General features: G+C 38.9%; 1 protein-coding gene across 1 annotated transcript; it reads left to right on the top strand.

Annotated features, from left to right (window-relative positions):
• The first annotated feature begins 1,365 nt into the window (after positions 1-1,365).
• Positions 1,366-11,727, top strand: LRP2BP (LRP2 binding protein). Its single transcript, XM_054633546.2, has 7 exons — positions 1,366-1,504; positions 3,413-3,526; positions 5,075-5,217; positions 5,295-5,400; positions 5,853-6,076; positions 9,683-9,848; positions 11,617-11,727. Exons 2-7 carry the CDS (start codon positions 3,473-3,475, stop codon positions 11,680-11,682), a joined length of 759 nt encoding a protein of 252 aa, XP_054489521.2. The 5' UTR covers positions 1,366-1,504; positions 3,413-3,472; the 3' UTR covers positions 11,683-11,727.
• The last annotated feature ends 844 nt before the right edge of the window (positions 11,728-12,571 follow it).

The following is a 12,571-nucleotide window of genomic DNA, read 5'->3' as shown; positions in this document are numbered from 1 at the left end:
AATTAATTGATGCTTTAAAAAAAAAGTTTCCTTTCCTGTAGATTTCTTTGGTTATATAATCTACACAAAATGAATCAGGATTAATTTTAGCAGTTTTTTGGTACTTAAAGTCACTTGGGACTGCTGGAAAACATTACATTGAGCCCATGGTTTTAACCACACAAATCTGCAGGCATCACTCTCCCGTTTTGATTGTTGCCTCTGTCCCTGTCGCTATAGAAACAGATCACACTGCCAAAAATGGAAGGATGATAATCATCTGGGAAAAAAGAAAAAGCTGGGAGCACAGCTAAAGATTATTTTGAAAGCACTCTCATGCATTTTGATATTAGTCCCTTTTTGTAAGAGAGACAGCCAGAAGCAATCAACAGAAGTGGAAGCAATGCTTTACATTTCAGGAGAAACCTCGAACAGCATCTTCCCTCAATTATCCTTTTTAAGTTTTTTAATATTTATACGGGCAAAACAAACTACATTACAACAAACAGTTTCTGATCACTGGAAGCAGCGTGAAGTCCCGCCTGCTGGACTGAAGTGTTATGGCCTGGTGCCTTTTTCTCTGAATTGCATTCAGAGTTTCTGCTCCTTTTGCCTGTAGTGTTGTGCAGAGCATTTTGGGCTTCTGCTCTTAATTTCCGACAGAACGGGCGGCAGCAGGGAACATCCGGCGTGTGCCCATACCGCCGCCCGCCCTGTCGCTTGTTGACAGCTCGCTCCGGACAACGGCCGTCGGCGGGGCCGAGCCCGAACGGAAACGCCATCGTTACATCCCCATCCACCATCCATCCATCTCCTGCCCTGCCGGAGGCCGTGCCGCCCCAGGCCCGGCTATGGAGCGGCGCCGGGAGCCGGCACGGGCCCGGCACAGCACCAAGGGCCGATCCACGGCCGGCAGCGCCAGGAGCTCGGCACCAGCGAGGGCCGCGGCCGCGCTCCCTTCTGGCCGTCCCCGCTCGGGCCGGTCCCGGGACTGCCCATCCGGGCAGGCCCAGCCCGAGCCGCCGTCGGGCGCGGGGCTGCCGGGGGACCTGGGCCGGCGGTGCTGGCTGGCGCTGCGCTGCGAGCGGCTGCCGCAGGAGCCCCGCCCGCCCGGTACCGCCCGGCCCGGCCCGTCAGGTACCGCCCGGCCCGGCCGGCGGCTGGGGGCAGGCGCGGGTTTGAGCTCTTCACGGCGGAATTCACATACAGGAGGGTCAGGCTGCATTCACTGAACGTTTCCCTCGGGCTGTCTTCGCTCAGCTTTCTGGTTTTATAACAGAGGCTTCTCTTTCATCTTAGTCTCTTGAAGACCATGTTAGAAAGGGGACCCGGCCAGCTTCAGACTTCTACTGTATTAAGGCAGGTTTCACTTCTTAGAGGACAAACCCAAACGTGTGTCTGTTTTTAATCAGAGAACCACTCCCGGGATGCACTCTTGGCAAAATCGAAGGAGTCGCCAGTGAGGAGTGAGGCACGTGGAGATCCTCCATCACCTTTTCTGAATGGACAACAATACTATCAACAGGTGCTTTCCCTCTTTTAAATAAATACTATAAAGCAGACAGTTTTCAACACCTTTTCGGTGAAAAAAGAGACACCTTAAAAAACCTAAAAGAGGTCCCCTATGCCTGTTTTCTTCCTATTAAAATCCCCCCTAAATAAGCTACACTTTGCCCAGACATCTAGTGAGATCTTCCAGTTCCCTCAGAGGTCTCCTAAGAACCAGATAAGTAAGTAGCAGCCTATCCTTATAGCTAACTTCCAAGCCAGGTTGGGTTTTTGGGCAGCTGACTGCCCAAATACAACGCACTTTGTTTTCACTTACAGTGAGAGTGAGCCCTGACTGAGACACAGCTTTCAATCTTTGTTCCCCACCTGGGAACTAGAACTTGTTGAAATGTATTATCTTCAAGATCTCTGTCCCTGCCCAGTTTGGCTAAAATTGGTCATCCAAGTCTTGGAAAGTAAATCCTCAGGGAACAGGGTAAGACTGGCTGGCAGGTGAATGTAAACCTCAGCTTCCTGTGAAGATTAGAACTTAGTTCAAGAAGACAGAAAAGAATGTAGTACAAATGATGAGTCAGATATTTTCTGATGTGACATGCACAGATTCAGTACTGTTTACAGTGCAGCAGTGGCACAGTGTAAATCAGTCTCACAGTTTGCAGCAGGAACAGAATTAACTCACTCAGGCTTTCTGCATCTGGGGCCTGTCCTTAATGATTTCGTTAATGAATGAATGTTTTCATTAATGAATTACCTGAGACAATTCCATGGAGCTGAATGAACAGACTCCTCTCAGTTTCTTCACACGCTGGCTTGGATGTCCATGATAGATATTGCTGTACATCCCTAAATTTATTCTTTGAGCAGGTTTTACTTTTCAGATTTTTTAATGTATGTCTGTAGTGCCTAAAAATGCACATGCTCTTAGCACTGTACTTTTAGATACTGGGAAAAAAAACTACTTCCTAATCACAGCCCTTTGTCTCCTTCACATAGCACAAAATTCTCAGGAAAGGTGAGATTAAATGTGCCTCCTGTACTTCTTTTTCTGTCATATTCATGACAGCTAGTTGCAAAAAGAAACTGGCTTTTTTTTTCCCAGAGTTCTTAGAAAATACAAAGCCCCACAATCAAAATGGATAAGTTCCCAAGACAATTAAGATAATAGCTTGGTCAGTATTAATAGGGGTTGATTGGTCATTGTGAGGACATTTGACTGACTGATGAACTGTTGCTCAGTTCTAAGCTTTTGCAGTCTTCTTTTTTTTTTATCAAAACACACAGAAAATTTGAAGTAAAAATATAGATAAGAATATTTTAATTTCTCTATTGTTTTTACTTAGTGTTTATGTGTAAAGTATTTCAGTTAACTGAGGACACCAGGCTCAGTTAACTGTTGTATTACAGTTGTTTAAGTGTATTTATAAGTGTGGTTTCTTCTCAGACTTAATGCAGAAGCAAATACTCTCGGAGATTCATTCTTAGGAATGAAAGTACCTCTGTTGTTGCAGGTGATACCTCCATAAGGAATGTGTGGCAGACATCTGGGTCCATGAAAGTCTTCAGACATCTGGTTGATTAGCCTTTGTGAAACCAGCCCTTAGCAGAGATGTAAAAGCAGACTGTTAAACCCTCGAGGTGTAAGAACAGCTGATCTAAGTTAAAGGATGTCAGATCGAGGGTGCAGGGACTCTGAACTAGACTTTATCTGCTCAAATTAAAAAGATTTGTGGCAGTTTGTGGGAGGGGAGAAAGTTTGTCAGAATGGCTTTTGGTTACCCAACTTTCTTGGTTCTTAATTTACTCTGTTTTCTGCCAGTTCTGTGGTTGCAATTTCTTGTTCTTCGTTCATGAGAGAAATACACCAGGTTGAAAAATAGTAAGGGTGTATATATCAGAGAGTTATTGTTTGTTTTCTCTTTCCCAGGGGTTGTACAAAGAAGCATTAAAGCGATTTGAAAAAATCAAGGATACAGATTTTCAAGCAATGTATCAGCTTGGTGTAATGTATTATGATGGACTTGGCACTAAAAAAGACCCTGTGAGTTATTTAGCTGCACACTTTTTATTTTTCCTCTAATATCAGCTGCTAATTACTAGGAGCTTCTTTGTAAGCATGATTACTTAGTTTAAAATTAACAGCCTTTTCATTTAGTTAGTTTCATAAAGTGCAGATGTTTACAGAGCATCATTAAAGAATGAAGCCTCTGGGTTGAGGAGATTCTCAAAAATGGTTATAATAAAATAGGAATAAAAGAATACAGTAATTTCTATTTTAAAATTAACTTTCAAGGGCTTGGTTGGACTTCATGCGGAAGCTACATTTAAAATTGCTTTAATTTTTTTACTTTTTAATAAGCATATTATGTATATGAAAATAAAGTGAGTCAAAATGGAAATCAAACAATTATATTTCAAAGTATAAGATCTCTGGCACAAAGATTTTTTAAGGTATTTTTTATTCTTTTAGCACAGATGCCAGAGATGATTGTGCTTCTGCCAATGGTTGACAGTATTATTCTTAAGTTAGACACATGAAAAATTACATTTGCAAGCATTTGAAGAATTCAAACTGAAGAATTCTATTGCAAAAAAGGAAGACAAAGGAATGCTTTGCTACAATAAGGAGAGTTAATTTGTTGGTGAAGATGATCTTAAAAAGTGGCATAAGGAAAGAACACAAGCATTAGGAATAAAAGGGTCGATTATAAGACAGAAGGCCAAAAAAAATGAACCAGAGTATATTAACAACTGGGACTTCTGTCTGGTGCTTACAGCACTGTCAGCAGAACTGGAAACATTCTGATTGGGGTTTGGAGGTGGTTTATTTTTTCTGTAGGTCTGCATAATTACCGCATTTGTTTACTTGCAAATAAACATTTTAACAAAGTTTCTTTCTTTCTTGTGTATCACAATATGAAGCTAAATAAAAGCAAAACCTTTTATAAAGGACTGCTTCTAGTGTATTTATACAGGGTGTCCATGCTAAATCCTAACAGTGTAAATCTTATTTCTAAAGTAATTCTGAGGCCCAGTTGCTCATATGCAATGTTACCCATCTGCTTATTTAACATGATCAGATTTTGTCCTCTATGAATCTAAAGTATTTTAATTGCAGGGACTTCAAAATGTACTATGTATCACTTTGCCTTCTTGTTAAGATTGTTTTATGATTTCAAATACAATATGCAATATTAAAAAGTTCTCAGAATTCTGAAATTGAAAATGTTACAAGTATAGGATGTGACATTTATTTACGTAAGCACAATAATATTTTTGGGAAAAATTTTCTCAGTGAAGAAGAGTAATATATTATCAAATGAACATTTATGAGGAAATGTTTCACACTAAAAATATGCTGGGGTCAAAAATTTAGGGGCTGTCTAGTAACCAAAGGTCAGTTCTGCTTTGGTATGACACTGTTCTCCAAGCTGTCCTCCCAGTATGCCTCAGCCTTTCTTCAAAGGGGAAAAAATTACCTGTCTGGCAGAAGTTAGTGCATTCTCAGGTTATATATTTCATCCTCTTCACAGTCTGAACATAATAACTTATACAGAACTTATATAACTTATATTTCCTACAATTTTAGGAAAGGGGAGTGGAATACATGAATAAAATACTCAACTCTGATTCCCCAGAAGCGAGTCACTTGAAGTTTGCAGCTGCATACAATCTTGGCAGGGCATATTATGAAGGATGTGGTGTTAAACATTCAGTTGAAGAGGCTGAAAGGTAAGGGCAGTCTGTGATTTTCCTGAAAAATTATAAGATTGTGTGTTTCTTAAACTTTGTTGTCCCCATTTTTTTAGGTTGTGGCTTACTGCTGCAGACAATGGAAATCCAAAAGCAAGTGTAAAGGCCCAGAGTACTTTAGGAATGCTTTATTCTATGCCAATTCTAAAAGATATGAAGAAGGTAAAGCCCTACCTTTTGAAATAAAAATAGTCATGACTAATTTTTAATTTCAGGTAAATAATACAGTGGTATATTTGACTCTGAAAGTTGTATTTCGAGTAGTTAGACATTATCATCCATTTAAACCAATGTGAACAGATAGTCAGAATTCCTCATTTTGACTCAGTTGACACTGCTAGCTTTTTTTTTTTTTTTTTGGTGAGAGTATCAGAAAGAATGATAGAATGGATTAAAATTTTGTCAGCTTTAGTAACCTTCATAATTCAAGCAGGTAACACTGATTGACAGCTCTGACTGTAAATGAAGCAGGTTTAAAAGCCTTACAAGGATTCTTCTTTCTTTTATGTATAAGCACTTCTTATAGGATGGTTGGTGTAAAAGCTTTTATGGAAACAGTATACAAGAAAATCAGCTAAGTAAATACATACCCTAACTTTGTGCCTCTTGTTCAGGCCTTTTTCTGGCATTCAAAAGCATGTCACAATGGAAATCTGGAATCAAAGGGAGCCCTTGGCATTATGTATCTCTATGGACAAGGTACATGTCAAGACAGCCAAGCTGCTTTGGAGTGGTTGAGGAAAGCAACAGAACTTGGAAATATCTATGCTCAAGGCCATCTTGTGGAATATTACTACACTGGAAAATTTTACTCAAAAGCTGCTGCACTAGCCAAAAGGTAATTTTTGTTCTATGTTTCATTAAGGTTCTTCATGCAAGACCACATAAAACAGATTTAAATTATTATTAGATTATGGTCCTGTGTCTTTCAAACTCAAGAAATGTTAGAGATAATGAATTGCAAAACATCTTTAACAACAGAATAGCCAATGAAAAAATTAATACTATAAGGTTCTCAATTCCTCAGTATGATTGAACTTTTCCTTGTGATCCAATGAAGCAAAACAGCCTTGAACGAGAAACCAAAGCAGATGCCCAGAGGCAATCCTGCCTTCCTTGTGCACTATCTCCTCTAGGTTCCTGCCTTCAGCATTCCCTTTAACCCCTACAGTCATAGTGCCAAAGACCCCCCAGGTTGGAAGGCATCTCAGTGATCATCTGGTCCAACCTTTCTTGGCAAAAGCACAGTCTAGACACAATGGCCCAGCACCCTGTCCTGCTGAATCTTAAAAGTGTACAAGGTCAGTGAATCCACCACTTCCTTTAACCTGCTTTTCCATCTTTGGTGTGCATCTCCTTTGGTTTTGAGCAGGCTCAGAAATTGACTTGGAATTAAGTCAAGGGGGTCTCTTGCTACCTACTTTCATGACCTTCAAAGGGAATGAACAAACAGTTCTTTGTGCTTCCAGAAGAGCATTCTTGAAAAATTCCCAGCACTCTAGCTCCTTTATTCTCCATGGAAGCTTCCTATGGAGACCCTCCCAACTGTGCTGTGAGCTGAAGTTTACTATTCTGAAATCTGAAACCTTTGTGTTAGTACTAACCCTCAGAGTGCCCAACAGGATCCCAGATCCTCAATACTGTGATCACTGCACCCAAGGCTATCACTGAGGTCCTACAAAGTAGATTTTCTTGATTTGGGAGTAGCAAGTCAAGCAGTGCCTCATTCCTGATTGGCACATCTGACATTTGGTTGAGGCAGCAGTACTCCACTGCTCCATTCCAGGATCTTCATGAATGTCCTGGGAGTTGCTGTATTCTTATTGCATCTAATGCCTGGGTAGTTCAAGTCACCCATAAGATTCAGATTTTGTTACCCAAAGCTTACTTAAGTGACCCAAGTATTATCTCATTGTCTTACTATCTTGATTCAGAGGTCAATAACAGATGCTTAGTGTAAGATCCCTCTTGAGATGATCCCTCTGTTGCTGACCTAGAGGCATTCAGTAAGGCTGCCATAGTTTGTTTCTCCACATTCAAGGTTCTCCTTAATTAGTGCATGACTCCTCCTCTTTTTCTGTCTTGACAAAACAGCCTATAGCCATCCCTCACAATCCTCCTGTCATGTGAGTTGTTCCACCTTGCTTCAGTTATTCCTATGGTTGTGTGACTTTGAGTGGGTGCAGAGCTCCAGTTCCTCCTGTTTGGTCCCCAGGCTGTGTGCACTGTACACCAACACTTGGGGTGGTTGTTTTCTGGTCCTCACCTGGGAAGCAGCTAAGGAACATTTGTTGCTGCTCTGGTTGGCCTGGCTTATCCCCCAGTTGGTTGGAACATGGCACAAGTGCAACCACTTCAGGTTCAAGAGCAGTGTTGGCACAATGTTCTATGGCTGATAAACAGCACATTTCTGTGACAAACCTCCATTTACCAGTGTATTGATAAAAGTTCAATCTGTCAATCAGATTATTGACTTGCTGGAAATAAGATGCAGATAGATTGACTACTTGCACAAGTGGCACATGATCACGTGTGTGCTGTTTGGGGTATGTCTACATAGCTGCTGCTGCACAGCAGCAAACATGTCACACCTTACCATCTTACAGAAGCTGCACTGTATGCCACTGAGTAGCAGGAGCTTGGTTACTTCAGTAGTTCAGCTATGGATGCTGTTTGTTCTACTCCATACTGAGAAGGACTGTTTCTCTCTGAATTGCTGCTTTTCTTTCTTTTGCACTGTCAAACTGGAGCGCTGACTGTTCAGTCTGGTCTAGCCTGTCTCACTGGGAATGAATCCCCTCCAGTCAATGCTGCATGGTAGATTATCCAGACAAATACAGTGCACCTCATCAGCTGCAATTGCAATTGCAGAAAATAGCAATGAAATCCCACAGTACTGTCAGAGGTGACCATTTCTGAAATAAAACACTGAAACTATACTTGAAACAGTTACACTTAATTAGAATTGAAGATAGCCTTGAGGCAAAAATATTATCAGTTCAGCCAGTAATATCAAGCACTGATACCTTTTATGCTAAAATTTGTCCTTCTGTGTTCATAGAAACTACATTTGTTACATTAGATACAAGCATAAAACATTATGTGACTACGTACGGTATAACCTTGCTTAATATTTTGAGTCTACATTACCTACTGATACTTCACTTCATATTCAGTTATCCCACACAGTTGTACTTACCAATTGCTGTGGTATATTCTTGAAGTCAGCTGTGCTGAAATAGAATTTTTGCCTGAATTGACTGGATATCATTATTTGCATCAGCATTCTGTAGATTATCTTTCAGAAAGGAAGGGAAAAATGTTACGTATCAGGAATAACTAGAGGTAATATGTTACTGTTGTTTTATTTTAATGTTCTTGCTAAATAAGAACACTTGTGTTACTGTATTTGTTAATGGGACCAAATTAGGTGGAAGAACATCATTCCCAACACTTCCAGGTGATCTAGCAGGCACTGACATGCAGAAGATTATTTGAGAACAATCTTTCATAAACACTGATTTATAGGAAGTACCTATAAACTGAAATTACTTGCACTTTTCCTTCTTCTGTCAAGTCTGTGACTGTGACATAGCTAAAATGATGTGTAAAGAAGCATATTATTACTGTTTGGTACCTGGAAAGGGTATGGGGCTTGGGGGTATCTGTTTTAAGACAACAGAAAAAAAAATCCCACTTAGGTATAGCATTTTCTAATATTACAGTGATTATACTAGATAATTATAGCTTGATAGTTAAAACAACATTCACTTTGCCCTCTGATTCTTAAAATGGTTTTTAGTAAAAACATGTTGAAACTGAGATGACAGCAAGCCTGCAGAAGAAAGGAAATAATTGAGCTGAGATAGTGATAAGTGGTTTTCCTAACAGAGTTTTATAACCAGAGGCTCTCAATATGTCCAAGATTTTCAGATTACTATGATTTGCCAACATCCTAGTAAGAACTGGAAATTTTAGAATCATAGAATCACTGAATGGTTTGGGTTGGCTCTTTAAAGAGCTTCTAGTTCCAGCCCCTGTGCTGTGGGCAGGGACATTTTCCAGTACATGAGGTTGCTCATGTAGTGAAATAAGAGGAAATAAGAGCTTTGCCTTTCTTCCACATCCAATTTGCATAAAATAATTTAAAGGGAACAATTAGCATAAAATATGTTGCCTTTTATAACTAATATAACTATAGTAAAAGTGACTTCAAAAGTTGTATACTTGTTTGCTGTTCAATACCACAATGTTCAAATAAGACTAACTTAAAATCAAATATAAAATAGAAGAATCCTCATAAGATGCCGAATACATGTAAATTTCAGCTTATTTTGGATAATAATGTGAACAGAAAGGAGGCATTGTCGAAGTCATATATGGTCAACTTTAATTATTCCTTGAACTATCATTATCTTACATAATGCTCTAAATTCCACGACAGGGCTACAGCAAATGATGACCTCAACATGCTAGCCAAGATAACTGATTGTCATCCAACATATTTAGCCAAGGGGGCTGCTATGGCTGCTTTCTACTTGGCTAGATGCCTCCAGCTTGGCCGAGGCACCGAGAAAAACAAGAAGGCTGCTGAGAAGTACTATTCTAAAGTAAGTGGGGAAAGTCTTAGACTGGTTTTTATCTTGTGAAATAGAGTGATACCTTGGATTGAGTCTAGTCTCAACTTGTTATTTCATTAAGGACTCCAACACTGTGTTAAAAAAATATTTGCAGGAACATGTAGACTGATAGAAATGTACTGAAAACTTCTGAAAATAGCCTTGAAAGGATGCTATCTGCCCACTTGCTTAAGCAAGCAATATAACCAACAGCAACAACAAAAAATCTATGCAGTCAACACAGCAAAGAGCTTGGTAACTTCCAAGACAAATTAGCTAAACAATTTGAATAATTTTACCCCAAATTAATTTGCTTTCTGTCATTCTCTCACAACTGAAAAATTGTTTTCCTTATACTTTAGAGGCTGTAACAATTACAACCTTTATTAAATTGGCCATAACGGGTTCTCATGCTTATTTTTATATTTACATTTTCCATGATAGCTGAGGATCTACTGCTTTTTCTGTTCAATATATACAGGGGGGAAAAAATCAGTTACATTTTTTCCAAAGTTCTAAATTTGGAGTAAGACTAATGAAAAATAAGCTTGAGGAAAAATACTAATAATGGCCTCTGGAAGATTAATCTGTTGAGTAATATCAGTGATGCCTAAAGGCATCAAGGCAAGGTAGCTTTACCAACTGAAGAGAATGTAGCAAGTTGGCATCTGTGCTTCAGAGACTCTGGTTTCTGAGCATGTAGTGGCCATTTGTTTCTGCAGGTAGAATACTGTGGTGTCCATCTTGGTGCAATCTAAATGAATTGAGAGTTATGGAAATGATAAATTAGCAAGCAAATTTCGTAGCTCTTTACTCAGGGAAGTCACTGATAGAGAAGGCTTAGCAGAGCAGACATTAACTATTTTGTTCTCTCACTGTAAAAATGTAATAGAGGATAGGATGAGTAGGCAATCAGGAAAGGAACATAAGCTGAGGTATTATGACCATTCCTAGTTAAGGCATTGAAGAGGTCCATCAGGATTAAATTGCTGCATGGCATTGCAGGAGTGTAGCCCTTCCCACGGTCTTCTAAAGTGTAGTAAAACTGCCACAGCTGAAAGAAGACCATGGCTTTCACTCATTATTCACCTGCTGTACACCTGAGACTGGTCTAGGAATGTCACTGATGTCTCAGTATAAAGAGGTGGTTCCTGTGACTGGTGTCATGTGTCTCTAAATCAATAGCACAAGAGAAGCAACATAAAATAAAAAAGAAAACTCCCTGAAACAGTAACTTCGAAAGTTATGGGGGTGTCCAGTTTTTTTTGTACCTGCAAAATTCTCATGTTAACTGTACAATTACACTTACCTGAAGTCATATTTGTTTTAATTGACTGCTCAGCTCTGTTTTGGCCTACCATTCTTAGACCAAGTCAGTTTTTTAAGAGATGAGAAAGAGAATATGGGCATCCCTAAGGGTCCTGCAATAGATGATGGATGTGAGTGAAACTCATCCAGTCTGTAAGCAGATTTATTTTTCTGACTGTGGTGCTGCATCTGCCATGCCAACATACAGAATTTTTAAAAAATAAAGCCAAGACTAACACTATAGTCCTGTATGCTAATTTTAAATACTAATTTTTTTATTGTGGCATCAGAAAAAGGATTCAAATCCAAATATGTTAACTCTTCAATACTTTAGCAAGTTGACTGTCTCCCTTTTTTTGATACTTACATACAGACTTTGTCATATTGATAACATACAATTTTATTTTATTGTAGCTATAAACTAGAACTCTGATATTCTTTGTTTTTAAAGGCATGCCATCTGGATCCTGTTGTTGCTTCTCACCTTGAATTGGCAGCTAATCTTGGGAGAATTTAGTGTTTCTTTTAACTGTGACTGGTATATAAATATATTTCCTACAATAAACCATCATTAATCTCCAGCAATTACAGACTGTTCATCACTTACTGCTTGCTTTTTCATTTTTTTCATCTTGCTTTTCATTCAAATTATTATTTAAAGCAATTCACTGATTCATTTTATCTAGAAGAGAAAGTAAAAAGCTCATGCTCTCTAACTCAGATAAGCCGAGACAGATTTTTAAAAAATAATATTGAAGACTTTAAGGTTTATTTAGGACATTTCATTGAGACAGATGTATTTTCTTCATGTCATATTGCTACATAGCATGTGAATCAAAACAAAGCAAAAGAAAGATGCTTGTTTCCTTTCTGCATATATAGTATTTAAATTTTAATATTCTGAAAAGTTTGAAACCAAACTTGTCTTATTTTCACACACAGGCCACTTACAGGCCATGGCAATTTTTAATGTTATTGGTGCTTATACTTATGCTTTTAATGTAGTGGTGCTTATACTTTCTTCCACATACTTTCTAAAGCATCTAGATTTACTTAAAAGTCTTTATACATATTTCTTTAGGATTGCAGAGACTCAAAGTTGGAAACTGTCCAGTAGAACCCTAAGCTTTACAATTCAAACCATACCAGCTTCTAAAACTAATAAATACTACTTAGAGAACTGTAGGAAAAAAGCCCCAAACATTAGTATGGAAATATTGAATATACATCCCCAAGACAAGACCTGTTTTTCTCAATTCTCCATATTGCATTCACACTGCCTCTGTATTAGAAATAGTTGGAAATCTTTTGGCTAGGAGTATTTATGTCTGAGCAATGTCAAGCTGGATCTTTTATTAAAAGACACTTTGATTAGCCACTAGGAAAACTTACTGATTGCTGTGGTC

Source organism: Agelaius phoeniceus, chromosome 4, assembly GCF_051311805.1.
Source record: "Agelaius phoeniceus isolate bAgePho1 chromosome 4, bAgePho1.hap1, whole genome shotgun sequence".
In the NCBI taxonomy this organism is placed as follows: domain Eukaryota; kingdom Metazoa; phylum Chordata; class Aves; order Passeriformes; family Icteridae; genus Agelaius; species Agelaius phoeniceus.
Note: the sequence above shows the minus strand (reverse complement) of the source record. Positions and strands in the feature narration are given on the sequence as shown.

Coding starts and splice junctions, on each gene's coding strand:
- LRP2BP (XM_054633546.2), top strand. CDS start 3,473: ATGTATCAGCTTGGTGTAATGTATTATGATGGACTTGGCACTAAAAAA. Junction 5,401..5,852: donor TTCTAAAAGATATGAAGAAG/GTAAAGCCCTAC, acceptor CCTCTTGTTCAG/GCCTTTTTCTGGCATTCAAA. Junction 6,077..9,682: donor GCTGCTGCACTAGCCAAAAG/GTAATTTTTGTT, acceptor ATTCCACGACAG/GGCTACAGCAAATGATGACC.